The sequence below is a fragment of the Lethenteron reissneri genome, chromosome 25, assembly GCF_015708825.2.
Source record: "Lethenteron reissneri isolate LAM-NWPU_2019-01 chromosome 25, ASM1570882v1, whole genome shotgun sequence".
Classification (NCBI taxonomy): Eukaryota; Metazoa; Chordata; class Hyperoartia; order Petromyzontiformes; family Petromyzontidae; genus Lethenteron; species Lethenteron reissneri.
The window spans coordinates 3,852,329-3,877,316 of NC_083803.1; the positions used below are offsets into that span (position 1 = coordinate 3,852,329).

A 24,988-nucleotide genomic window follows, 5' to 3' on the forward strand; every position below is an offset into this window, starting at 1 on the left:
CACCCCCTTCCTTATCTTCTAAATCCTTCAAAACATGTTGGTGCAATATTCAACTGCAGTGGCTGTTTTCCTTCGGCTTTTATAAACATACGTGGGGGGGGGGGGGTGACGGCAGAAATGCACGGGAGTGGCACGCAGATTGTCTACTTGTTACTCATTACTGTTGAGCTGTCGTTCAACATTAACTGTTGTGTGTCCCCCTGGCCTGTTTAAACGAGGGCTACATTGGGTTTCTTTTGAGGAATGCTAGTTATCCACCAGCCTTATTGCCATGAGAGTTAGGTAACCATCTTTATCGTGTGTAGGGGGGGGGGGTAAAGAAAACATTCGCTCGGCGAATAATTGAAGCGTCCACCACGGGCGAGTGAGTGTGCTTTTGGTGTCCATCCAGGGGAGTCGTGGGAGTTTTAGCAGCGAGCGGCAGGAGGTTGAAGGGGGGGGGGCTCATTCGTCACGGGAAGAGCGAGAGTTGCCCGTCGCGGACCGACGGGAGGAGCGATCAAAGTGTCCCATCGCGGACGGAGGAGGAATTGGCCCGCTGGTTTGGAACGGGGCAGGGTTCTGGGGCCGGACTTTGCGCAGGAAGCGCCGTCACATGACGGCCTCGCCCGCGCCTCCACTGCAACGAACACAGTAGTGCGCGTTTGCCTCTTTCTCTCTTTAAAAAAAAAAAACTTGTATAAATCAACTTTAGTTTTGTTTTTTTGGCGTAAACTTGCGACGTTCTCAACGCCGCCGCGGCACGCACATCCCTGACTCCTACACGGGGACTCGGAACTCGCGTTGAAGACTTCCATCTGGGGGGGGGGGGGTGGTGGTGGGATAGAGAGGGGAAAAGACTGCGAACCTCGACAAAAACCGGTTCGAACGCCCTGGTGGTGCCCGGCCGAATCGGATTGCAGGAGAGAAGTTGTTGCTTTAAACCACACAGCTGCAGAAGAAGCCTGTGGCTGCAGCAGTCACGATGCAGCGTCAGGGTCGCGAGAACGAGCGGGGCCCGACAGACGAAGAGGTGAGGACGGTGGCTCGGTGATGAAGGAGGGGGTTTGTGGGTGAGGACGGCGATGAGATGAGGGTGGAGAGATGAGATGAGACGGGGCAGTAGGTGAGAGGAGATTGGAAGGGAGGGAGAAGGTGGTGGGGGTTGCGAGAGGCGATGATGGGAAGAGGTGGCTACGTGATGATCACACAATGGAGCCACGAATTATCATCCCATTGCTACGAGTTGTGGGTCGATTTGTAATGCGCGGTAATTACGTCTGCAGAGTGTAATTAACGCATTACAGCCTCTCCACCCCTCAAATTGCGAAATTGTATAGTGGCGCTCGACTGATTTCCACGTGCACATTAAAAAAAGTTACTTTGTTCGATTAATTTAATCAGCCTGAACTGGCGTAGGACGATGGTGATGATGATGGTGGTCTTCCTCTTTCGTACGGATTCATAGCAGCAGATTCAAGGTGTGATTTTAGATGTTATCCACTCGATTGTTTGTTCAGAAGCAGAGTCGATCTCGTCCATTCCTCCTTTAAAGGGGGCGAAGGCAGCAGCAGCAGCGGAGTTTACGATGTGGGTCAATGGTATTGGATTCTTGGCCGCACTCGCAAGCCGTCGAATCTTTGATAATGATGATGCAGCTGCAGTATAAAAAAATTAACCCGTAAAAACAGTTTTTCACTATAAATCCTTTATATGCGTGGCGGCTAGAGTCCTCTCGTCCTCTGGCTTGAGATGGCTGCCACCTATGGGTCAGATGATTCCCTGCCACCATTAAGCAATTGGTAATTAAATATAAAAAAAATCCTAAAAAGTGTAAAAAATTGTAAATTTTTTTCACGAAAATAAACTGTCACGCACAACGAGTCTGTGTGCAAAATGCCAGCTCGATTGTATCACGGGAAGTGGGTTAAAAAACGACCGAAAGATTTGCACGGTCGTAAGCGCGCAAGCAAGCAAGCAAGTGAACTTAATATAAATGATTTAAAACACAGAACTCACCTGCCACGCCTCGGCAGGCAAATCAGTCGTCAAGGATCATCGGTCTCCTTCAGAGTCGGCGCTGCAGGGGTACTTTGGGATTGGGCCCCTTTGGGCGGACCAAAGTTCACTCCCATTAGCGGGTCTATCATCAAGTGAATTGGTGGTGCACAGGCACAAATAATAAATTCAACGTATTCGTCAACGCACACTTTGGCCTCAAAATAAACATGTATAACTGGCGACGTTTCGGACAGTGGCCCTTCGGCATAGCACGTCAACAGAGAAGCCAGAGAGACGGAGCGGATGCATAGCTGTGAACCAACACGGTTTACTCGTATTCTTGCACAGGGAAATGTCGTTTTCAGGTCCATACGACGTACAACCGTTTCAATACGGGCAAAACAATGTTTTGTCTATTTGTTTGTTTATTTCTCCCTTGTGATGGGACTTTGTAGGATGAACGCTGAGATTTATGAGGGCACGGGGTGACCAATAAGGGTCTGAATTGGTCTGTAATAAAGTAGGCGTTGATAAGGGCTTGACAGCTGTGCCGTTATACAAATGAAGTGGCGATACCCCCGTTGGCAGCGGTGCACAGGCACAAATAAAACACTTTGGTCTTCAAATAAACACGTATTATTGGCGACGTTTCGGACAATGGCCCTTTGGCATAGCACGTAAACAGACATGCCAGAGAGACGGGGCGGATGGGAGACGACACTTGACACCATGGGGCATTTCCGCTTGCCCAGACAAGACCAACTAGAATATCTATGGGACCTTTTTTTGCCAGTATCAAAGTATATGTAAAATAAGAATAGGTGTCACCCTTTCTGGAAATAACTGCTCAAGCCGAGCTATAATGTTTTGTCTTTGTACTGTTCGTATTTTGGCGTTTTCTCGTTTGACACTGATGTTGTAAGGCCATAAAGAAGGCTCTCTCTCTTTCTGGTGTTGGCCAATCCGTTTTCAAAGACAATGCATTTATTATCAGAGCAAGTGTGTTTGCATGTTTTACCACGCGTACGTGTGGTTAATGAAGACATGATTCCTTGCAAAAGGCATCCTTACTCTTTGGTTCTTTCGGTAAAGTCACGTAGGCAGAAAAATAAATAAATAAAATCACGACGTTTCGATCGCAACACAAGCGGTCGTCCTCAGGCGGACAAAATAATCCAGCAGTGGAACTGCTGAACCAGCGAGAGAGCTGTTACAACAAGAGGTTATTTACGTGGCGATGGGCAAGCAAGCGGGGTCTGAGCTGTCACGAAAGCTTCAAATCAAGATTATTTGGTGTTCCAGCAACCACATTGTGGCCACACCATCCGAGCAGAATCTGGAGCTGGTGGTGGGGTTAACCCCCCCCCCCCTTCGCTCTTTAATCAAAGTTGTCTTCTGGTTGTTGTTGACTTGCATCCCACTGGGATTTTTGCATGGTGTACGGTGCTTTTTTCTGGAAGACTTTGCAGTTTTTTCCTGGATTTTTCTGTTTGTGCATAGTCACTTTAAGATGTTTTCTTGTTCATGTTTTTGTTTTTTGTTTGTTGCGGTTGCACCCGATTCAAGAGCCGAATGGCTCACAGGGCTATACCAAATAAATGAAACTGAAAAACTGAACTGAGCTCTTCTTCTAGATTTGAAGTTTTCGTGACTGCAAGGATCCATACTCTTTGCTTCTTTCGGTAAAGTCACGTAGGTAGAAAATCAAAACTTTTTTTTCACCTACGTGACTTTACTGAAAGAACAAACGAGTATGAGCTCTTCTTATGAGACGCGTTGACTCTTTGAGAACGACGCAGTGGCGGACGGTGAGCGCCGCGTCTGCTGAGCCACTATCGGGGTGTCCAACTCAGCCAGGGGCTTGTGTCGGGTTAATGATTGCGAGGTCACGCTGCCTTGATGCGCGCACCCACACCGAGTCTCAACGTGTGTTGCGCGCTCCTCGCTTGCTTCTACGGAACCTCCGGGGTTTATCCCACCGAATTTAGAAACATTGCGCCGAAGTTATTATTATTTTATTACACGCTTTTTATTAACTCACTCTGTTGTTGTATCCTCAAATCGTGTAACTCAATTTTTGCCCACTTCCCAATGTGGTATCGACTGCAAACTTGGTATACTTATGTCATACCAATCACAATACTATATTCTATCATAAAAAAGAAAAAACATATATTTAAAAAAAATATTTTGTATATGTTATGTTTCGGCTTGCCTCTAATTGTCCACGGTAAACTGACGTTGGCTGTAAATCACGACGGTCCCTTACGTTATGGCAAGCTTCGGGGCCACTTTCTGGAGTCGTGGAGTTCTTCCATTACTAATAGGGTACATTTCATTAAAGCGTGTTTTTTTTAAAGTTTTTTTTTATATTACTTATTTCTGTTGTTGTTTTTTTTGCCGTGATGAATGTCCGCGCGATAAGCCACTTCGTCGAGCTATCACTCGTTGCCAGGTCGTTTCAGAAAAAGAAGCTAATAACTCAGAGGGATTTAACTGGTAAGATAGCAATAGTTTAGTTTTATTTATATATATATTTTTAAAAAGTGATTTGTTTACCTGTCCACTACTTTGCACTCCAATCGTGTTTGTGTATTGTTCTTGTAACGTTTTGACCTGCCCCCTACTGGATATCTGTGAAAAAGAGCTTGTTAGCTAATCGGATTCCTCCAGGATAACTCAATATTCTGATTCTTACTCCGTCACGCGGTGAGCGAACCTCGTAACCGTTGAGGACCCACGCATATTGGTGGAAGTTCCACGTTGCTATGACGGGGCCCAGACGCACCGATTGGATAAACAAATGTTGACCGACTTCTTACACTGGGGATTACTTTTCCTTGCTGGAATTTGTGAGCAAGCGGGATTATTGTAAGTCAGGATGCTGCCGCGTCATGCCACCACCACTACACCAGTTATAAAAACGCGAATGCACTGCTGGATGAGGGCCTCCGCGTGGGTTACTTTGACCAAACTTGACCAGTGCGGGTTGGTTACACGTAGGCTTTTGCGACAAATATTATCCATAATAAATGGTTTTTTTTGGGGGGGTTAGATCGGTGTGCTGAAGTAGTAACTAATTGTCATGTTCTGTGTGCATAACAAACCTTACTCATTGGCTGTGTCGGGTGGTGGCAGGTTTAACGACACATTTATATTTACGCGATTTAACAAAAAAAAACTCTATTATGGATATTGGTCGCGAAAGCTTACGTGTTAAAATGTAACTGGAAGTGACGAAATATGCAGTGGCCAACGACATGCTATCTCCCCATGGATCGTGATGATGGTGAACTGGATGTGTGGTATTGGCCAAATATCCCAATTGGGATTACACACAGCAGTATCGCCTCCTCCGGAGAAAAATTGGCAGAGCCCTTCCTGGAAAAAGGGTCTTGATACCTTCCTGGGTAAACAGGCATCATAACAGTGATACATAACAATAACCTCCCCGTACTCGAGCCAACCCTCTGCGTATATGAACAATCCATGCCCCCCCCCCCCTCCGTTTATCCAGGTAGAGTTCAAACAGGTCCCTGCGGGGTGGGCTGGTAGGAACGAATAACCAAAGAATATAAACATAATGTATTATTACACTTGTTTAGCCAGGAAAGCCTCACTGAGTGTAAAGGTTTTTGTAGGGTCCTGCCAAGTGTTTGCAGTAGGGGGCGATGTTGCTACACGTAACCGGACATCGGACGGACGGATGATATAATCTATTGTAGGCTGGTTCACTTCGTTCCTACCAGTATAACTTCTTGCATGAGTGCAGAGAGCTGCTGCTGCTGCCACTGTGTGAATGCAAACACTGTCAGCAAAGGCGACTGAGCACAGACATGTGGAACACATCACACGGGGCAAGCACCGTCTGCCCTGGTGAAACGTACACAGAGACAACATGCGACCATTCGATTGCCTAGAGTTAAGTGCACACAAGATTATTATTTGTTCTACACAGCCATAGCGCAATTTGTATAGGCATTGACAAACAAGACGGTCGTCCACATAGTGTGTACGTACGCGACAGAGCACGTGTACATAACCAGCATTGTCTGACAGCTGTTGATGTAAGGGTCACTTGGCGACTGCACACATACTACCTGCCATGTAATGTTACTGTCACAAAGTGAATAAACAGGCGCTACGCCTCATTCCGAAACCCGTATTACCACATGACACGTTTTTCTAAAGGTTTTTTTTTACATCCCATCGGTCCAACCCATCTTCTGGGAGTGAATTTTCGATTTCTGAGGAGACACTCAATGTCAAAACAGGTTCATAGTTTTGTTGTATTAAATAATTACTGCTGAAAAAGAAGTTACTCCGCAGAAGGTTGTGGTGGCCGACAGATCTGTAAATTAGAATTAAATTTATGTTGCACAGATACGAGTAGGAGGCGTATTGTCCAAATTATTTATTTCGATGCTTATATTCTCCACAACGACGCTGATGATCACGTGGTGTGATGTAATAGGCACGTTTCCGACCGAGTTCCCACCGTAGCAAAGACGAAAGGGGTGGGATTAGGGACGGTGCGTGGTTGGGTAAGTCTGCAGGCAGCCGAGATCCGTGTGCTGTGTGTGGTGACCGCTGCCTCCCTTCCCCAGGCGTTCCAGCTCGCCGCCGCGTATGTCTCGGACGCGCAGTTTGCGCGAAACATCCCCTTCCAAACGGCCCGCCGCTGCATCTGGTCAGCAAATGGCTCAGCTGAGTTATTATTTTGTTGAAAAAATATAACCGCAGTGTCATTCCGCAATAGTGAAATTGAACCTATCATCAACGTTACCAAATGATAATGGCGCAACTGTTAAAATTCTAACGCATGACAATAGTACATTTTGATTAATACTGATATGTAACACGATTTTTGTTCCTGGGTACTAAGTGTTATTTTCTAATCGCTTATGCCTCAAAAGTATAGAAAATGGCTATTATTCCCCACAAACGTTGTTTTTGTGATCAGGACTTTATGTGAAGGAATGGCACAAATGCACACGCTTTCTCATTGAAAATAGGTACATTTCTAAATATCACTGTCCTGGTCACAAAAGCAAAATTTGTGAGGAATAATAGCAAATTTCTGTACTTTTGAGGCATAAGCAATTAGGAAATAACATTTACTACCCAGGAACAAAAATAATCATTTTGTTACACACATCGTTCATGAATATAACAATGATCTTAATATGATGTTATGAATTCTCACAGTGATAATCAGGTAATTCGTATTAACATGATAGTAATATATTTTAGCTTACATTCACAATCTTTGCATTCATACATATTGCTAATGCCAATAATAAACCCACGAAATGTGATCTGTGCCATGACCCCAATCAGGTACTACCGCCTGTACACGCGCTGGGTCACCTGGGGACCCATGTACATGTTTCTGGCGCTGAACCTGGCTCTGGCCTTCCTGGAGACCCCTGCTAAGCCTCAGCTGGAATCACCTCTCTGGGTAAGGCATACAAGTCCTAACATCACTTAACTTATTTTATATTATCACCTAGGAAGGCCTCACCGAGTCTCAACTTAGTTTCATGAGGGTCCTACTGCAGGATGCTTTCACATTCTTTCGATGTTTTAAGCCAAGTTATTGAGCATATTTTGTGGCCCGTGGTGCATCCTGCAATACTCTATGTTGCCTGCCAAAAGATACAACTTTTCCACAGACCAGTCGGTCGAGCTTTATAAAAACAACTGTACAGTACACTGTAATCAAATTCAACACATTGTCACCAGATCTTGGTATACATTACTTCCTGCCACCGAAACACAGATGCTAACCCTTTGGCCGAGACATTTCGAGATACAGATTAGTTAGGTGAAAGATACATAACCAAGAGACAGAGATGAGAGAGCTGAATCCAAGAGATCGAGATTAGCGAGGTGCAAGCGACATCAGCAATTGGAAGAGATGAGAGACAAAATATAGAGAGGTTATGGCGTCACGGCGCTGTATGCCGCCATAACGTTCGATGTCATGTGGCCCAACGACGCACACAAATGTATTATTAGTCTGTCAGCCCAGACTCGATATTTCACCTGTTGGTACCACCCGAGGGTCGCAAAACCTTAGTGGTTCCAATTTGTTTCTGTGGCCAACAGCTGTGAATGATGTGAAAACCAATTTAAATGAGTTATCAAATAATTAACTTTTATCATCCATAGCAATAAATCGGTGCTACCTTTGGCGGTACTGCCTGCTGCTCTGGACCATGGGCTATACGTGTGGCCCACCAGAAAAATCTAGTTTAAGAACCCTGCTCTACTTGATTGATGCTGCCTGCAGCCGCTAAGGCCGACGCATGACCCCAGCGCTGGCCGCCCCTGCGCAGGTCACCATGCTTCTGGAGAGCCTCTGCCTCGTGGCCTTCTCGGTTCGCCTCGTGCACCTGGCGAAGTTCACGGAGCGCAGCGTGTTTTGGAAGGACCCCAAGAACATTTGTGTCCTCGTCACCATTATCGTAAGTGGTCAAGGTTGAACGTCTTTCACGTGCCTTTATAAATGTCTGCCCATGGGCTATTCCCAATCATCATCTCCTACGATGGTAGGGCTGTGAGTCCAAGTGTTTCCAGCAGGTCCCGTTCTTAGAGGGGGTTTCGCCCAGAAATGTTACGCCTTCATGAGCTGTGTTTCCCTCGCAGATGTTTGTATGTTGGGTTTTTTAAAAATAACACAAATGTCTGCTCATTAAATAATTATTTTTCGTTGATTGCTGGAACTTTTTCTACAAAAGCGAGGAGCATAAAATGTATATTGTTATACCGCACAGTTACCTTCCGTGCAGATGACTGAGGCTACCGTGTGGTTGTGCCTCAAGTTTATGTTAGCAGTAGATGCTTTCCTCTCTAGTAATATGACCATTTTCATTTCTGTTCAACCCCAGAGTGGTAATTGAGTCATCAGAGTATACAAAAAACAACAGTCATTATTATACTCTACATCAGAATTCCCTTTATTTATTCATAAAAGCCTAGCTAAACCACTATTATTTTTCAGTCTTGAGGCTCAACGGCTAATTCTATCAATGGGTGTCTGGCATGTGGGAGGAAACCAGAGAACACAGAAAAAAAAACCCATGCATTTAAAGGGTTAACACTTAAAGATATGCACTCAAGGAACAAACTAATCCACTTGCCGTACTGCCAAATTCATGACAGCCCAGTGAGTTGGGGAGTTTCAAAAATCTGCATGATCCACAAACCCTTGCCTCCAAAGTGGCCGACCACAGCTGCCACTGCTGCAGGACCTGTGGCTGCCGTGAGTTCTGTTCACGAGGCCGTCTGTCCAGCAAAGCGAATGTTTGCGTAATGTCTTCCCACTGCCGCAGCTGACGGTGATCGACATGGTTATTTACGTTGCGCTCACGCACAGCGGCTATTACATCGTGAGGTGGTCGCGAGCTCTCCGGCCGCTCTTCGTCATCAACTTCAGCGAGAGCAGGCAGGTGAGAGCCCAACTTGAGGCCGGAACTGTCGACATCTCTCTCACTCTCTCCGTGTCTGTGTCGGTGCCGTGTGCCCTTTTTTCCGTCTCGAGGTCGTGACATTGTGCTGTGTGCTTCGGGTGTGCAGCTGCGTCGCTCGTTCCGGAACATTCGACGAACACTGCCGGAAATCCTGGGCGTGCTGGTGCTCTTCCTCTTCAGCATTGCCATATTCTCCCTCATGGCCTTCAAGCTCTTCGGGAAAAGGTGTCGGCACACTCGGATCATTCTTTCAATATCTGCACATTACGGTCATTGAGACCGGGGCTTAATTCAACCTGGTCTGTCTGGTATACTGGATGTGACACGCCACATCCAGTCGACCTATTTTCTTTTGTCTGTGGCTACAAGTTCGGTCTTCTAGTGACCCAGAAAATGCTCGGTGGGAATGTACATCCAAAATTATACAGGTAGGAACAATATGTTCCACACTGCCCACCAGGGATTTTTTGTCTGTCTGTCTGTCGTGCATAAATATAAATATATAATATAAACAGCCGTTTGATTGTTGGAGACCTACTGTCGGGTACGGAGATGGGAGGTGCCTAAGGAAGGGGGGGTCAGGGGAGGGGCCTAAGGATATGGGGGGGGGGGGTGGTCAGGGGAGGGGCCTAAGGATATGGGGGGAGGGTCAAGGGAGGGGCCTAAGGGAGGGGGGTCAGGGGAGGGGCCTAAGGGAGGGGGGTAAGGGGAGGGGCCTAAGTAAGGGGGAGGGGCCGATAGTTAAGGGGGCTGGCTACCTGGCTGGCTGCCTGGCTACCTCAAGTCACGTGATCTTGTATACAGGTAGGAACAACAGGTTCCACACTGCCCACCAGGGATTATTTCTCTGTCTGTCGTGCACAAATGCGCTGTCCAACCAAGTTCCTACCTGCCCACTCCGAAGGAACGTGTTATGGTTGCAAATTTTCTACTCGTTGAATGGGCTCGAGAGAGTTGCCCTGTCTGACACGCACTATTGTTTCATTTCAGACATTTGATCACAGGCGAAGGGAAGCCGTACTTTCAGAACTACTTGAATATTTTCTTTGAGCTCTATGTGCTGGTGACGACGTCCAACAGCCCTGACGTCATGTGAGTTGCAAGGCAAGGGGCGCTTGCTCGACACCCATGTCGTATGCATGTTGAACTTCTTTCGCACCATACACAGCCAACCGTGCTAATCGGAGATGCAGGGGAAGGACAGCAAACTATACACGAAAACCAGTTCTAGAGAAATTAGTCTTCAATTTCGATTTAAAAGTGCATAGCTCCAGTGGCTTCCTAATATGTTGAGATCCATGACACAGTAGATACATGGCTCCACACACTCAGTGAAGGGCACACAGACCAGGCTGACTCAAGACAGCCTGGAGCGCAGCAGATAGATGTTGATTTAAGCTCGTGCGCAGCAACAGCAGCAACTGGCAGCACAGGCGTACTGAGTAAGGCCGTTGCTGCCAAAGAAAGTGTATTTTTTTGGAATTCGGATAAATTATAATGTAAACAATCATAATGTGTTTTACTTAACAATAAAAGCCACACTGAGTCTCAAGACTATTTTCTCAAGGGGTCCTAAATTGGAATGTATGGCCGATTTAATTTCAGGAAGTTTTGTGTGGAGAAGGAATTGGGAAATACCCAGCGAAACACCACTCCTACAAAGATATAACACTCAAACATCCACACGTGGGTTTCACAAGCCCACTTCCTGGGTTTTGTGCTTTTACAAATCTACGAGAGTCACTGACCCCCTCGCTTCGAAATCGCCGGATCACAGCAGGCGTGCGTCACCATTCCCAGGTCAGCGTTTCTGCTCCTACTGACGTCGTTTTACCACCTTCAATAAATTTAACGAGCAGGTTTTTTGAATTGCCAAAATGAAACTCAATGCACGGTTCGTTAGATTACTCACGTCACTTTACCATACACCAAGCAATCTTAATAACAAGTCGCTGAAGTTCACTCGCATGCACAAAGACCCCCCCCCCGTATAGACTTAACAGACTGTTGAGGCAAGTGCTGTTAGCGAGCACCTATAAAGGCTAAGACAGAATACGGGGGGGGGGGGGGTGGGTGGCCAGCACCACGCCTCGCCACTTTAGTCTCCCTAGTGGCGATGTTTACACGCCTCACCAGGTACGTATATTGAGGCCGAGTCGACCTAGGGGAGGCCCAAGAGCGGTTAAGATAATAGTCACTGATGGTGGCCGTGAGCAGAAATCAAACACCGGGTATCCGGGTTCGAAGCGCAGGGCATTAACCACTTCGCTACCACTCCTCATTCTCGCACGCACGCACACACGCACGCACAGACGCACGCACGCACACACACGCACGCACGCACGCACACAGACGCAAACGCATATCCCCCCGCTACGACCACCTTCAAATGTGAATTCATCGTCGGCAGGATGCCAGCCTACAACAGCAGCAGCTGGTATGCCATTTTCTTCATCATCTACATCGTGGTGAACACCTACCTGTTCATGTCCATCTTCCTGGCGGTGGTCTACAACAACTACAGGAAGCACCTCAAGGTGAACACGCGCTGGGTCCGCACGCACAACCCCGGACGGCCGGCGCGCACGGGGCCAGTCCCAGTTTGACGCCCCTCCGTCGCAATCCTCGATTGTCGCATACTGCCGAGCGTTCGCGGTACACGTGCATTACCAGGGGGCAACGGTTACGGGTAATTGATCAGTGCGACGGGTACACAGTGAAGCAAAACTGTGCCATGTGAACTTTGTCATTTGTAAATCAAAGCTGAATTCAATCTTAACTTTGGAGCTTTCGTGACTGCAGGAATTATTCTTTGGTTCTTTCGGTAAAGTCACGTATAAAGAAAAAATAATAAATTAAATAATAACATACGACGTTTCGATTGCAACACAAGCAATCATCATCAGGTATAATGAAATAGCGACATAAAATCTAACCAGAAAAAATTATAGACAGACATATAAGCAGACAGATATCACCAAGATACACACAGCGGGCAACACAGGTACAGAGAGGGGTGATCGTCTCTGTGGGGTGGCCTTAAATAGTGTGTCTCTTTCTCTCCCTAAGCCTGCTCACTCCTTTTTGTTGTACTCATTGACATGTAAATTTTGTCTCTAACCCCTGCCTCTCGCTGCCTCCACCCCCCTCTGTCTATTTAAGGCCACCCCACAGAGACGATCACCCCTCTCTGTACCTGTGTTGCCCGCTGTGTGTATCTTGGTGATATCTGTCTGCTTATATGTCTGTCTATAATTTTCTCTGGTTAGATTTTATGTCGCTATTTCATTATACCTGATGATGATTGCTTGTGTTGCAATCGAAACGTCGTATGTTATTATTTAATTTATTATTTTTTCTTTATACGTGACTTTACCGAAAGAACCAAAGAACAAAGCTGAATTGTGGGTAATTGGAATCATCTTCTTGGTTCTTTCGGTAAAGTCACGTAGAAGGGAAATAATAAAAGAATAAAAATAAAACATAATAAAATATAATTCTCACGACGTTTCGGCCACAATGCAAGCAACCGTCCTCAGGTGAAGAACAGGTCTGTCAGAAAGACAGCGTCTGAATGAACACCACCAAGCTTGGCAGCGTATATTTAAGCTGGGTTAGGGGAGGAAGGGCGCCTTGACAAAGGAATTTGCATATCAACAAAGGAATTTAGCATATTTATGGGAAATGCAGATATGGGATTAGTCACTACTTGTGGAATGCGTAGGAGGTGGGGGGGGGGGTCTCAAAGTCATATTATGCCCGTGCATTATGTAGGATTAGCAGCAACAAAGGGAGGAGGTAAGGTTAGCAGTAATAAAGGGAAGGAATTTTAATAGTAAGAAGCTGCAGCAGCCAAACCACCACGTAAAAAATTGGAATGTTTAGTATTTAGCAGAAGTATCTCAGGCTCAGAGATTTAAACTTAGCCCCCCTCCCCGCCAGCATGAGAGAGGATATTCCATGTGCACGTCACTACAAGAGGAAGTGTTACCGCGGTGTGTGCGAGCAGGTCACCTCTAACCAACATCGCTCGTGTCTTAACAAAAAATGAAGCCTTAACGATGACTATGATGATCTTGATTATGATAACGATAAATATAATGATCTTGATAACGATGACTATAATGACCTTGATAACGATGACTATAATGACCTTGATCTTGATAACGATGACTATAATCATCTTGATGATGATAACGATGACTATAATCATCTTGATGATGATAACGATGACTATAATGACCTTGATCTTGATAACGATGACTATAATGACCTTGATCTTGATAACGATGACTATAATGACCTTGATGATGATAACGATGACTATAATGATCTTGATGATGATAACGATGACGACGTGAAGGACAAATGGGATCAATGTGCATTTTGCATTCTTCAGAATGAGGTTCGCAACTCGGTGTTCAGCAAGCGGCGGACGATGGCCAAGGCATTTGGGATCCTGCGCGAGCGGCTCGGGGAGGGCTGGGCGGTGAGCCAGCACAGCTGGATGCAGCTGGTGGGGATGGCAGTGCCGAGCATGAGCCAGGCCCAGCGCCTGCTGCTGTGGCAGGTGTCTGACGAGGAGCACACGGGGCACATTGGTAAGTCTTGCGCATGTAGCCACTGCTGGGGCAAAACATCGTGCTGTCAGTGAGCACCGATTAAGGCTGGCACGGCACACGAGGGGATGGCGTGGCCGGAACCATGGCCTGGCCACCTCCATCTCCCCAGTGCCGATGTTTACTCGCCACGGCAGGTACTCGTCAACCTATGGGAGGCCTAGGGCCAGTTTAGATACGACTTGTCACTGATGTGAGCTGTGGCTCCCGTAACAATAATGTTATTATTGTATCTATTATTGTATTTATTACTTAATTTAGTTTATATTTAGTGTCTTGAGCAAATGGTGGCTATTTAACATTCATATGGATGGGAATCAATCGCCATATATTCAACAAATACTGCACAAATCGCCAGGGCCAAAGTGCAATCGTGCTTTATTCTTGTTACACAAGTTACGTTTGCGTGATTTCGTTATGGCGGTGCGCGTTCACGTGCGTTCACCCGGCGCCGTGTGGCAGGCAAGCAGGCGTTCGTGCGGCTCACCGATCTACTCAACATCGAGGTCATCGAGACGAGGGGGCGGCAGCACCCCCTGCAGAGCTGTGCCCCCCGCGTCTACAGCTCCGCCGCAAGCCAGGCCCTGCGTCACGTCGTACATCACAGGTCGGCGCGATGCTACGCGTCTCGTGCCCCTTCCACTGAGTCGATCGTAATCATCATCATCATCATCGTGATTTTTGTGTTTAGTTTGTTGTCTTTCGCCTGCCCCTCCGATTAGCACGGTTGACTACGTACGGTGTCAAAGAAGTTCAACATACATCTTCACCATGATACGACGCTGCTGTGTAAATGTACACAGCCCTTTTGTCAGTTCACTGCTGGACCAGTTTAGACATCGCCACTCATGCAGGCCATGACAAGGAAGCAAACTCAGGTTGCCCCCCGGTTCCGAGCGAAATGCATGAACCACCACACCACTGCTCTGCACCATTGAGAATAGCCAACTTACAAAATTATTCGGAATTGGTTTATTTTGGGTGAGATCGTGTAGGTATGATATCAGTGAGAGCCGCCGTACGTAGCCAACCGTGCTAACCGGAGATGCGGGATACATATCACGTGGGCAAATGCGCGAATTTGCTTTTCAGCAAAAGTTTTGACAAAGTTTATTAAAATTGTCGAGTTTTGCTTTCTTTCTAATTGCCATTATACATAGGTGATCCAACCCGAAGGAATCCAATTGTCAATCGTAATATTGGTCGTGAAAGCCTGTGTAAGAATGAAACTCCTAAAACATTTGTAGAGTGCAGGTCGCCAATACTTGCCTTGTCGATTGCACCGACCTTGTCGTCCTGCCATGTAACAGGGCTTTTGCCTGGTTGCTTGTAAATAGGAAACGTGTTTAGATCATTTGGCTGCTATCATTTTCGACATAAGCCACTTCGTTGAGATATCATTTGTGGCCAGGTCGCTTCTGAAAAAAAAGCTAATAGCTCAGTGGACTTTACCTGGTCAAATACAAAATTTGTTCAGTTTTGTTTCTTTTTTGGTGATTTGCTGAACTTTCATATACTTTGCACTCCTATCATATTTTTGTATTGTTTGTTATTGTAACATTTTGACTAACCCCTACTGCACATCTGTGAAAAAGAGCTTCATAGCTCATCGGATTCCCCCCCGTATAAATAAATATTCCGATTATGGTCCTCGGTAATCACGAGCCATCTTGCCGAATCGGCGCAGGTTTTTCCGCTACTTCTTCGATGGGGTCATCCTGCTGAACGCGGGCTTCATCGCGGGTGACGAGGCGAGCCTGGTGATCCGCCAAGCTGAGTGGCTCTTCCTGGGCCTCTACGTGCTGGAGATCTTGCTCAAGCTCTACACGTACGAGCCACAGACCTTCTTCTCACGCAGCAACTTCTGGAACTGGCAAGTGAAACAAGCTTCATCCCGTGGTGCATTGCACGGTCTGCATTCATTCCACAGTAAATCATACACACCCTTCTCGCAAGGGTGGTGTGGAGTGCTCTCATTAAGGAAGATGAGTGGGGCCGTGTTACGATTCTGCAGCCCTGTTCAGAATCATAAATTGACCAGAACAGATGCAACCCTTGATGAGACCTCCTTTGCCAGTAACAAGATATAGTAATAGGTTTTTATCTGGCACCAAAACTGACACCTTTATACAAGGGATCATGTTTGCAATAACCACAACACAAGCAGTCAAAATGCAAACAAAAATAGACAACTCTGATAATGATATGCACTGTCCTTGAAATTGATTGGTCCACACCCGAGACGGCTTTTCTTAGAGCCTAGTTTCCACTGGTGTTGGACCAGATGACGCCAAAAGGCGTACAACTCAAAAACAGCGCACTATCAGAGAATTGAGAGCTTGGGGTAAGCATTTACTAGATGCAATCCTATTTAAAATAATAGATAAGTTCTATTTATAACACCCACAACATTTGATGCAGCGAGCCACGAACACAAGTCAAGACGTGGCCCATGGCACTACAAGACTGGTCTGGGTCAATTCCATGACCCCGCCTGGAATACTTTTCGACCACGTGTCCTCAAGTCGCCCCAATAAAGGCTGGCCAGGTGACGTGCGTCTCTTTCTCTGCCCGTGTGACTCCACTTTGCCGCACAATAATCTTTATTTTTAAATGCAGGTTTGACGTGATGATCGTCGTCTCGGCTCTACTTGCAACGATCATCGTACATTCCAGTGAGTAAACAATCACGGCTCATTCATGGCTAAAGGATGACACGCACGTTATTATGACTGCTTTAATATTATATTATAGTACGTGAACACATCTGTGGGAGGTCAAAACCCTTATTCCCTGCTATGGTAATGCAGTTGTGGGTTTAATCATGACTGTTTATGAAGGCTACAGAATATATTGTTGAGAAGTGCTAGTATTTGATGGGTGATATATGTAGCCAGATTCAAATTGAACATGCATTTGAACCCTCACTTAAAGGCGCAGTTATGTGAAATATGAGCATCCGTTCAGTGAAATATTATATCAAATACCCAAAAAAATACTCAATGACATTTACTTTCGCGTTATGGAAAGAGTCATTTTAAATCTCTATTAATAATATGTGCAACTGTGTGTTTGGTTTTGTCTTACTTTTGCACTCATATAATTACACTTGGCTGCAGTTAATTATTATTATTCAGTGAATTATATCAGTGTTAGTGATCCAATTCAATTTGTGGATTCTGACTTAATATTTTACTCTCCCACCTGCTCAATGTACGCGGTTTATTGAAACTTGACCCAGGTTTCGGGTTGAGACACTTCTAATCGCAATAGGTGTTTACCGCCTCCTAAATTAATCCAATCTATAATCCCAACAAGCACCAGCAGTAACCCTCCTATGGCCTTGCATAGCGCTGCGCGTAGCGCTGACATCAGCGATGAATGTTTCCATGCCTCCTCATTGCAGTACTATCTCTCACAATCACCCGTACATTCGGGGGATAATGCAATTGTCTTGTCAGAGGATTATGATGAACCTGCTTCTACGGGAATCTATTTTTTATTACAGAAGGAGGCACGCCAATAGCAATGCGGGTTTCGGTTACTGCCGTGTGGATCGAGTAAGCTTACAGGAGTCTTGACCGCCTCCGTTTCGTTTTTTCCAGCCACGTCCAGCACTCAGATTTTGGACTTCTTGCTGATCATCCGTGTGTTGCGGTTGTTGAGGATCGTTGAAAGTTTTGAGCGGTGAGTTGTTAGGGAAAAGCCAAGTCGCGTATATTTAACGGTCTAAATCTCGGACAGACACAGGGTTGTCTGCAAAAGCATAATTATACTGGTAGGAACCTCCTGGTTACACCAGCCCACAGGGGATTATTGTGTCCGTCCGTCGTGCATCAAAAAATGGGAGGGGTGGGGCTGGGTGGGGAGGGGCTGGTAACCCCGTGGTGCCCTTAAACATTTAACCTACTCACGCTGGCTTGTGCCCGCCCTCACAGTCGGGCATATTTGCGGAATACACCACGCTGCCGTTGACCCTGGCCATTGACCGAGCAACCCAACGTCCCTTCGCAGGAATGTGTTTTGGTCAATCGCGATTTCCCCCACCCCCACTACCTCACAATTTAACGAATCGTTACAGTTCGGGGTTTGCGGTTCTTGTTTCTATTGTGGTCAATGTGGCGCCATCTTGTGGCCAGCAGGGGTCAAATTAACCCAAAACAAGGTAGCAGTAATACTAATAACCATAATTTACAGGTACCGAACAATGCACCAATCGAAAGGAATTGATCCTTACACGCATGATTCGATGCATATACGGCCAGCAATCGAATCATTCTTAATCTATGACCTCATGCATCGTTATTCCCATAACAATTCTGATAATTAGTGTGACAACGATATTTCAGGTGTTATTATTTTCATTCACTCTTGATATTGAGTTTTTGTGTTAATTCTGCAGGCAAGGAAGGGTGTATTGCACAGAAATGTTTAACGTTCGTCAGGCTACGTCACTCACAACTCTGTCCTCGCCCTGCCACATACGGCAGTCACTGCAGACAAGTAAATGTAATTGCTGCCGATTTATGGTCTCGCCACAGATTCCGCGTGGTGATTCACACCATGATCAACATCGGCCCCACTATGGTGACGTACGCAGGGCTCGTCATGGTGAGAGTGATTGTGGATTGCCGACCAGGCCGTTGTTCATAATAATGATACCAATTATTTACCCAGCAAAGCCTGACAAGTCTCAAGACACTTTTTTCTTTTATAGGAGAGTCGTGCATTGGGATGTTTGGCCAATACTATTTACGAGTATTCGGATTTTTGTTGAAGTCAAGCTACATGGAGAAAACCCAAGCATACAAGGGGATAACATTGCTCTGCACAGCATTATTGATTCCACATACACTAAAATCTGCTGAGTGGATAAAATCTACGTCTGGAGCAAACGCCATTGCTGTACTACCATCTCCTGGTACCTCAGCACTTCTAGGCATATGCCTACAATATCTGGTATGTTCATGCGTTCACTACAACACTAGACAAGTTCAAACCTGCTTAGCTTCCAAGATCCAATCAGTACGGGCACATTCTTGATGATTGGGCAGTAGCTCTCATTGGTACGCCCCCCTCCGTTAACCGAGTTTACTAAAGTCACAATAATACAGACACATCACATGCCCCCCCCCCGTCTCGAGTCAACGCGTAAATGTGCGAGTGAGTCATTCGTTTCATGCTGCGTAGGAGTGTGTTTTGTCACTTGCTACGTGGAGCGGACATTCCCCGCGCACATAAAAACATTTCTCTTGCACAGTATCCATGCTGCAACCTGCACCCTTCCGTATACGGTGGCGGAGCCAGGGCTGGTGCCGGGGGGGGGGGGGTGGACCTGGGGGGGGGGCGTACACCCCCACAGGTCGTCTTTGCTGGGCTCCTGTGATCAGAGGCGCGTGCAGCAGGCCACCTCTGACAGGCCACCTCGTCCCGCCCCAGGTGTTTTACTACACGTTTGCCATCCTCGGGATGGAGCTGTTCCAGGGAAAGATCCGATTCTTTCCGGCTGGGAGCTCGGACGCTCAGCCGTTCTGCGGGAACCCCCTGCTCAATGGCTCCAAGTTCTACAACGAGAAGTACTGCAAGAACAACTTCAACGATCTCTCCTCCTCCTTCGTCCTGCTGGTGGAGCTCACCGTGGTGAACCAGTGGCATGATATCCTCCCTCTCGCAGCCCCCACGCGAGTTATTATGTGGGGGGGGGGGGGGGCGGGAGATGTAGGCCCGGTTGATGATTACCTCGTTCGAGAAAGTCGGTTAAAATCGAATTAATTATAAACCCAAGCTTAAGCTGCCATAACGAAGCAATCTAACGCATTCTATGTGTCTTCCTGAACAAACACCCCTTTCCATAATTTGCTTTTCAATACAACTCTCTGTCTTATATCTTTTCATACACAGCACCTTAGAATGTGCCAAGGTGTATTGGGAATTAGGTTCACATTATTGACAAAACGTCCAAAGACCGTAGTTGCTGTTAACCAATAGCTTCTCTCGTAGGTTAGTTGGCATGGTTTATAGTAGTTCTGGGAAAAGTACAACGAGAGGCTTTAGAAATGTTTGAGGTTGATCTCCTTGACGCAAGCACTTCTCGCCAGCGGATTTGTGGCCGTTACCAACGTAGGAGCCAGGGTTTACTTCATCCTCTTCCACATGATCGTCGTCATCTTGGTCATCAAGTGAGTTTGCTCCTCTACGGCGACGCATTTTGATAACAAAAAAGTTTTTTAGCATCCTGCATTTCTCTTGCCCAGAGTCAAGTAGCTCAATGCCGCGTGCTGCGCGTACGGGTTCCCTTTCCAGCATATTCATTGCCTTCATCCTAGAGGCATTCATCCTGGAGTACACGCTCGACAAGGGCGAGACGGAGTCGGCGATAGAAAAGAAGATCCAGGAGTTGGGCTGGGCATCGCCGAGTGAGGCTCTGCGCGACACCCCGAAGCAACTCAACACAGCCCGAGCTGGGCGGCTCCGTTATCGGAGAGGAGCGTGCACGCAACCCCGCGTCATGGACGACGGATGAGAAATGATCATCCAGGCTGTTCGGTCCTTGAGATTAGCTCTATTTAAAATTAATGCGTACAATTTACAGGTATGATGGTAAGCCAGATCAACTTCAACTCTGAACATTACAGCAGAGGAAGTGGGGGGTGGGGGAGAGCAGTGGCACAGTGGTTTTTAAACTGCGCTATGGCTGGTTACCAAAGTTTGATTACCGGTCACGGCTAATATCTGAACCGGTTCTGCCCCCCACGCCCTCACCAATCCATGGTGGTGAGATGTTAAGTCCCTCGCTTGGTATGCAGGAGGGTGTGGCTTTATCCTGACCCTGACGCCTGTATATTAGGAGTTTCCATGTTCTTCCCGTGGTCGTGTGGATTTTTCTCAGGGTCCTCCAGTTTTTTCTTCCACATTTGGAATCCACATGCATTTTGAGTATTTGGCTGCTATACATTTCCACACGATAAGCCACTTCGTTGAGCTGTCATATGTGGCCAGGTCGTTTCTGGAGAAGAGCTACATAGCTCAGTGGACCTTACCTGGTAAAATAAAAAAAATGGTAAACATTATTTTAAATGTTGGCATATGCACCACAATAATAGGTTGTTATTGGGTTTTTTTTTCAGTATGGCTCAGACTGTAGGCCTGGCGTGTCCTTTACAGTACATGACTTCTCCAGAAGCTGGCAGACCAATAGATGTTGAGTAGTCACATCCATTAGAGCTGTAAAAGGTAGTGGGCCTTACCTGGTAAAATAAAAAATAGTTTTAGTTTCTAGTTTAGCAATCCTCACAGGCCAGCGTGGTGGAATACGGTCAAACCTCATGACCGACAGTGTGGGGATCCCTTCTTCCGGCAGTGGATTGGCAGAGGGTTGTGAATAATAATAATAATGGGGATGTGGCAGCGATGGCCTTAGATGCAGGAGGAAAAATTTCGTTTCCCGAGCCACAGCTGCCTTCCCAGGGAGGACGCGGCGGGTAACGGCATGGTGCTCGTCGACAACATGGAGACGCAGGACCAGGAGCCGAGTGGCGTGGAGACCAGCAAGCCCGCCGGCAGCCGCATCATGTTCAAGATATCGGACAAGCGTACGTGCTGCTCCCTCAAACCGATGACGCCACCCACGACGTTGCCCCTGTTAATGTAGCAGCAGCGCAGAGAGAGAGTCTGCGGAATGTGTTTTCCCGGGAGTGAAACTAGAGTTGGGAAAGCTACAGACCATGGGCCGATACAGCCTGCTCATTCATTTCATACGGCTCGCGTCCACACGGGGCCTACCATTCCGAAACCATCCAAATGATATTTTATCTGTCACTGCAAGCATATTAGCCGCACGCATCCGGTACTGGATTGGAATATTTTTGACGTGGCAACAGCGCGTTTCTAATTTGAGCACGCTCAAGTCTCACGTTCGTCACCGCAAGGGCCTCTTGCAGTGACAAAAGTGGTTGAGGTCCATGTGGTCATGTGTGGTCCACTGAAGGTACCATATTTGAAAGTCACATTCGGCTCTCAGTAAGGAAAATATTACTTAGCTGCAGCGTGTGCAAATTGCAAGATCTGACCAGATCTGTCCAGTGCTCGTCAAGCTGCATTGCTCTCGGGTTGCCGAACAAATACATTATGATGTCGCACTCGTTACACACAAAATGCTTGCCACAAATGAACCACAATACCTCGCTGATCTCGTCAAGGAGCATAAACTCCAGTCATCCACGCAGCAGCTTTTGGCTGGCCATTCAACAAAGATGGTCACTGCATCGCGCGCTTTCAGATGCGATTATACGGCCGTTGTCCTCCTGCACCTCCGATTAACACGGTTGGCTATGTACAGTGTGAAAGAAGTTCAACATACATAACCCACTTTGAGTGGCAGATTTGTGCGAGAAAGGCACCAACGTATGTAATGACGATGTATGGTGAACTTCTTTCGCACCGTACGTAGCCAACCGTGCTAATCGGAGGTGATGATGAACGACTGCGAGTGGAACGCGGTGCGAGATTCGTATGATCACTGGAGTGTGCGTGGGTGTGTGCGCGTGGGTGTGCGCGCGTACGTGGGTGTGTGTGCGCGCGTACGTGGGTGTGTGTGCGCGTGCGTGGGTGTGTGTGCGCGTGGGTGTGTGTGCGTGGGTGTGTGCGCGTGGGTGTGTGTGCGCGTGGGTGTGTGTGCGCGTGGGTGTGTGTGCGTGCGTGGGTGTGTGTGCGCGTGGGTGTGCGCGCGCGCGTGGGTGTGCGCGTGCGTGGGTGTGTGCGTGGGTGCGTGGGTGTGTGTGCGCGTGGGTGTGTGCGTGGGTGCGTGGGTGTGTGTGCGCGCGTGGGTGTGTGTGCGCGTGGGTGTGTGCGTGCGTGGGTGTGCGCGTGCGTGCGGCGCAGGCTACAGGACGGTGGACACGCTGCTGCAACGCATGTTTGAGGAGGAGCTGGCGCCGGAGTACGAGGGGCCGTGTGACGAGCACGAAGACATCGACGTCAGGCCCCAGCAGCTCACGCTGGACAACCTCGTCTAGGCAGGAGCCGGCAACGACGCGAAGCGAGGACGACGGGCGTAGCGGTGGCGAGGGTGGAGTTCTGGGTTGGAGGTTCGTGGCTGAGTAGGCCAATGGTCTTTATAACCACTGAAGCTGAACGAAACTCTCAATGCAAGCGTAACTCGCAAACGGGGTGGCACGTGTTCACAATTGGAAGCCACTTATGATGAGAGAAGTCTCACAGGTCTAGGGAGAGCTGTGTTATCGTGACTTGTTCTGAAGATGAATTTCATATTTATTGTGCTAATATTTGATATTCAGCCACTACAGTGTATTATTCTGATTGTTGCTCATTATGATTATATGTCATTCCTGGGATTAAAGGACTAGAAGTAGTACTAGTTATTGGCCAACTTTATTATCCACACAACTACCGCAACTGTGATTGACAGTGCCCTCGATGTTTGTGTATATTTGAGTTATAGGCCAGTGTTAATGGTGGCAGTCAAGTGTTTTCAGCCTGCCAACTCAACTGCCAAGTCCATTTACGTACAGTGTTAAAGTCTTGAGTTATTAGAATGGAATTGTTTAAATCGTAACAAGTGCAATGTTGTTAAGCATTACAAATTCCTGTATTTTCATGAGAAGGCAGATTGCGTGATTGGGGGGGGGGGGCAGTGATGGGGCAGCTACGCAAGGCTGCTGCTGCTGCTGTTGGGGCAGCTGAGACACCACGGGGCAGCTGAGACACCATGGGGCAGCTGAGACACCACGGGGGAGGGATGTCGAATTCACTCTTCTCCGGCAAGATTTAGTTTCTGATTCGCGTTATCCGATTCTTGTCATTTTTTGTTTGTTTACATTGTCGTCGTCTATGTGCACAAAGCCTCACAGCTGCATCTTGCCTGAACGTAATCGCAATTAAAATACGTATATGATTGAGACCGATGGTCTTCCACGTGGAGAATTAATCACTGGGGCAAATTAGGGCATTGACGTGGGCGTGATTTGTTAAAACCCCAAGGGATTGTGTATTGGTCATCACTCCTATTGTGTACATAACAGTATACGGACCCTTCTTCTTGGTTCTTTCGGTAAAGTCACGTAGAAGGGTAATAATAAATAATAAAACATAATAAAATACAATTCTCACGACGTTTCGGCCACAACAGGTCTGTCGGAAAGACGCTGAATGACACTGTCTTTCCGACAGACCTGTTCTTCACCTGAGGACGGCTGCTTGTGTTGTGGCCGAAACGTCGTGAGAATTGTATTTTATTGATATTTAATTTTTATTATTTTATTATTTCCCTTCTACGTGACTTTACCGAAAGAACCACGAAGATGAATCCCTGCAGTCACGTAAGCTTTAAATCGAAATTTATACGGACCCTAACTTATATATGGACAAAAACACGTGGCTAATCGGCACGCAACACGTACACAATGTACACAATGCAATCCCCTCTCGTGTACATATTCACCCATCGATAGACGCGCGCAGTGTCTGAGAAAATGCCACGTTTACTGTCCCCAATAGCTTGCACTGCTACAACTGTGCACATAGGTCAATCCACCAACTGCATGAAGGCCACCCTCACCCATCGCGTGGTGAACGTATCACCTGTATCATAAACAGCAGGCTGAGCCTGCTTCCAATTAGCGTGTTTGCTGGAGTTAATTGATGTTTTTATTTGAATAAATGAGGTTTAGTCGGTCCGTCGGACGGATACAACTCATCATTTTATAATGTGGACCTCGCAAGCGTGGGGCAATTGCACCACGATGGAAACGCAGTGACTGAGGTTGCATTGTTCGCCTTGGCATCGGGTTATGGGAGGGTAAAGCTGGAAGAATGGCGACGACGAACCTGTCAACCCCTTATCAGTGCCTCCCTTATTACGGACCAAATCAGACCTTGTTGGTCACCCCGTGCCCT

At 47.0% G+C, this 24,988-nt stretch overlaps 1 protein-coding gene across 2 annotated transcripts; it reads left to right on the forward strand.

Annotated features, from left to right (window-relative positions):
• Nucleotides 1-517: 517 nt before the first annotated feature.
• LOC133347044 (two pore calcium channel protein 1-like) lies at nucleotides 518-24,119 on the forward strand. Of its 2 annotated transcripts, none has more exons than XM_061558935.1 (19): nucleotides 518-1,012; nucleotides 6,588-6,670; nucleotides 7,321-7,441; nucleotides 8,322-8,450; nucleotides 9,318-9,434; nucleotides 9,562-9,680; nucleotides 10,446-10,547; nucleotides 11,866-11,992; nucleotides 13,855-14,056; nucleotides 14,537-14,681; nucleotides 15,762-15,947; nucleotides 16,694-16,749; nucleotides 17,680-17,761; nucleotides 18,616-18,685; nucleotides 19,514-19,730; nucleotides 20,163-20,253; nucleotides 20,378-20,495; nucleotides 21,546-21,666; nucleotides 22,955-23,088. In XM_061558935.1, exons 1-19 carry the CDS (start codon nucleotides 965-967, stop codon nucleotides 23,086-23,088), a joined length of 2,268 nt encoding a protein of 755 aa, XP_061414919.1. In that variant the 5' UTR covers nucleotides 518-964. The 2 variants fall into 2 exon arrangements, with proteins under 2 accessions (XP_061414919.1, XP_061414918.1); XM_061558934.1 differs by having other exon boundaries at nucleotides 525-1,012; nucleotides 20,378-20,490; nucleotides 21,542-21,666; nucleotides 22,955-24,119.
• The last annotated feature ends 869 nt before the right edge of the window (nucleotides 24,120-24,988 follow it).

What these genes read in the sequence shown, in the direction of transcription:
- LOC133347044 (XM_061558934.1), top strand. Translation starts at nt 965, where the DNA reads ATGCAGCGTCAGGGTCGCGAGAACGAGCGGGGCCCGACAGACGAAGAG. An exon ending in GTGTCCTCGTCACCATTATC is followed by an intron (nt 8,451 to 9,317) that starts GTAAGTGGTCAA and finishes CCACTGCCGCAG; the next exon opens with CTGACGGTGATCGACATGGT. An exon ending in CGCAGCAACTTCTGGAACTG is followed by an intron (nt 15,948 to 16,693) that starts GCAAGTGAAACA and finishes TTTTAAATGCAG; the next exon opens with GTTTGACGTGATGATCGTCG.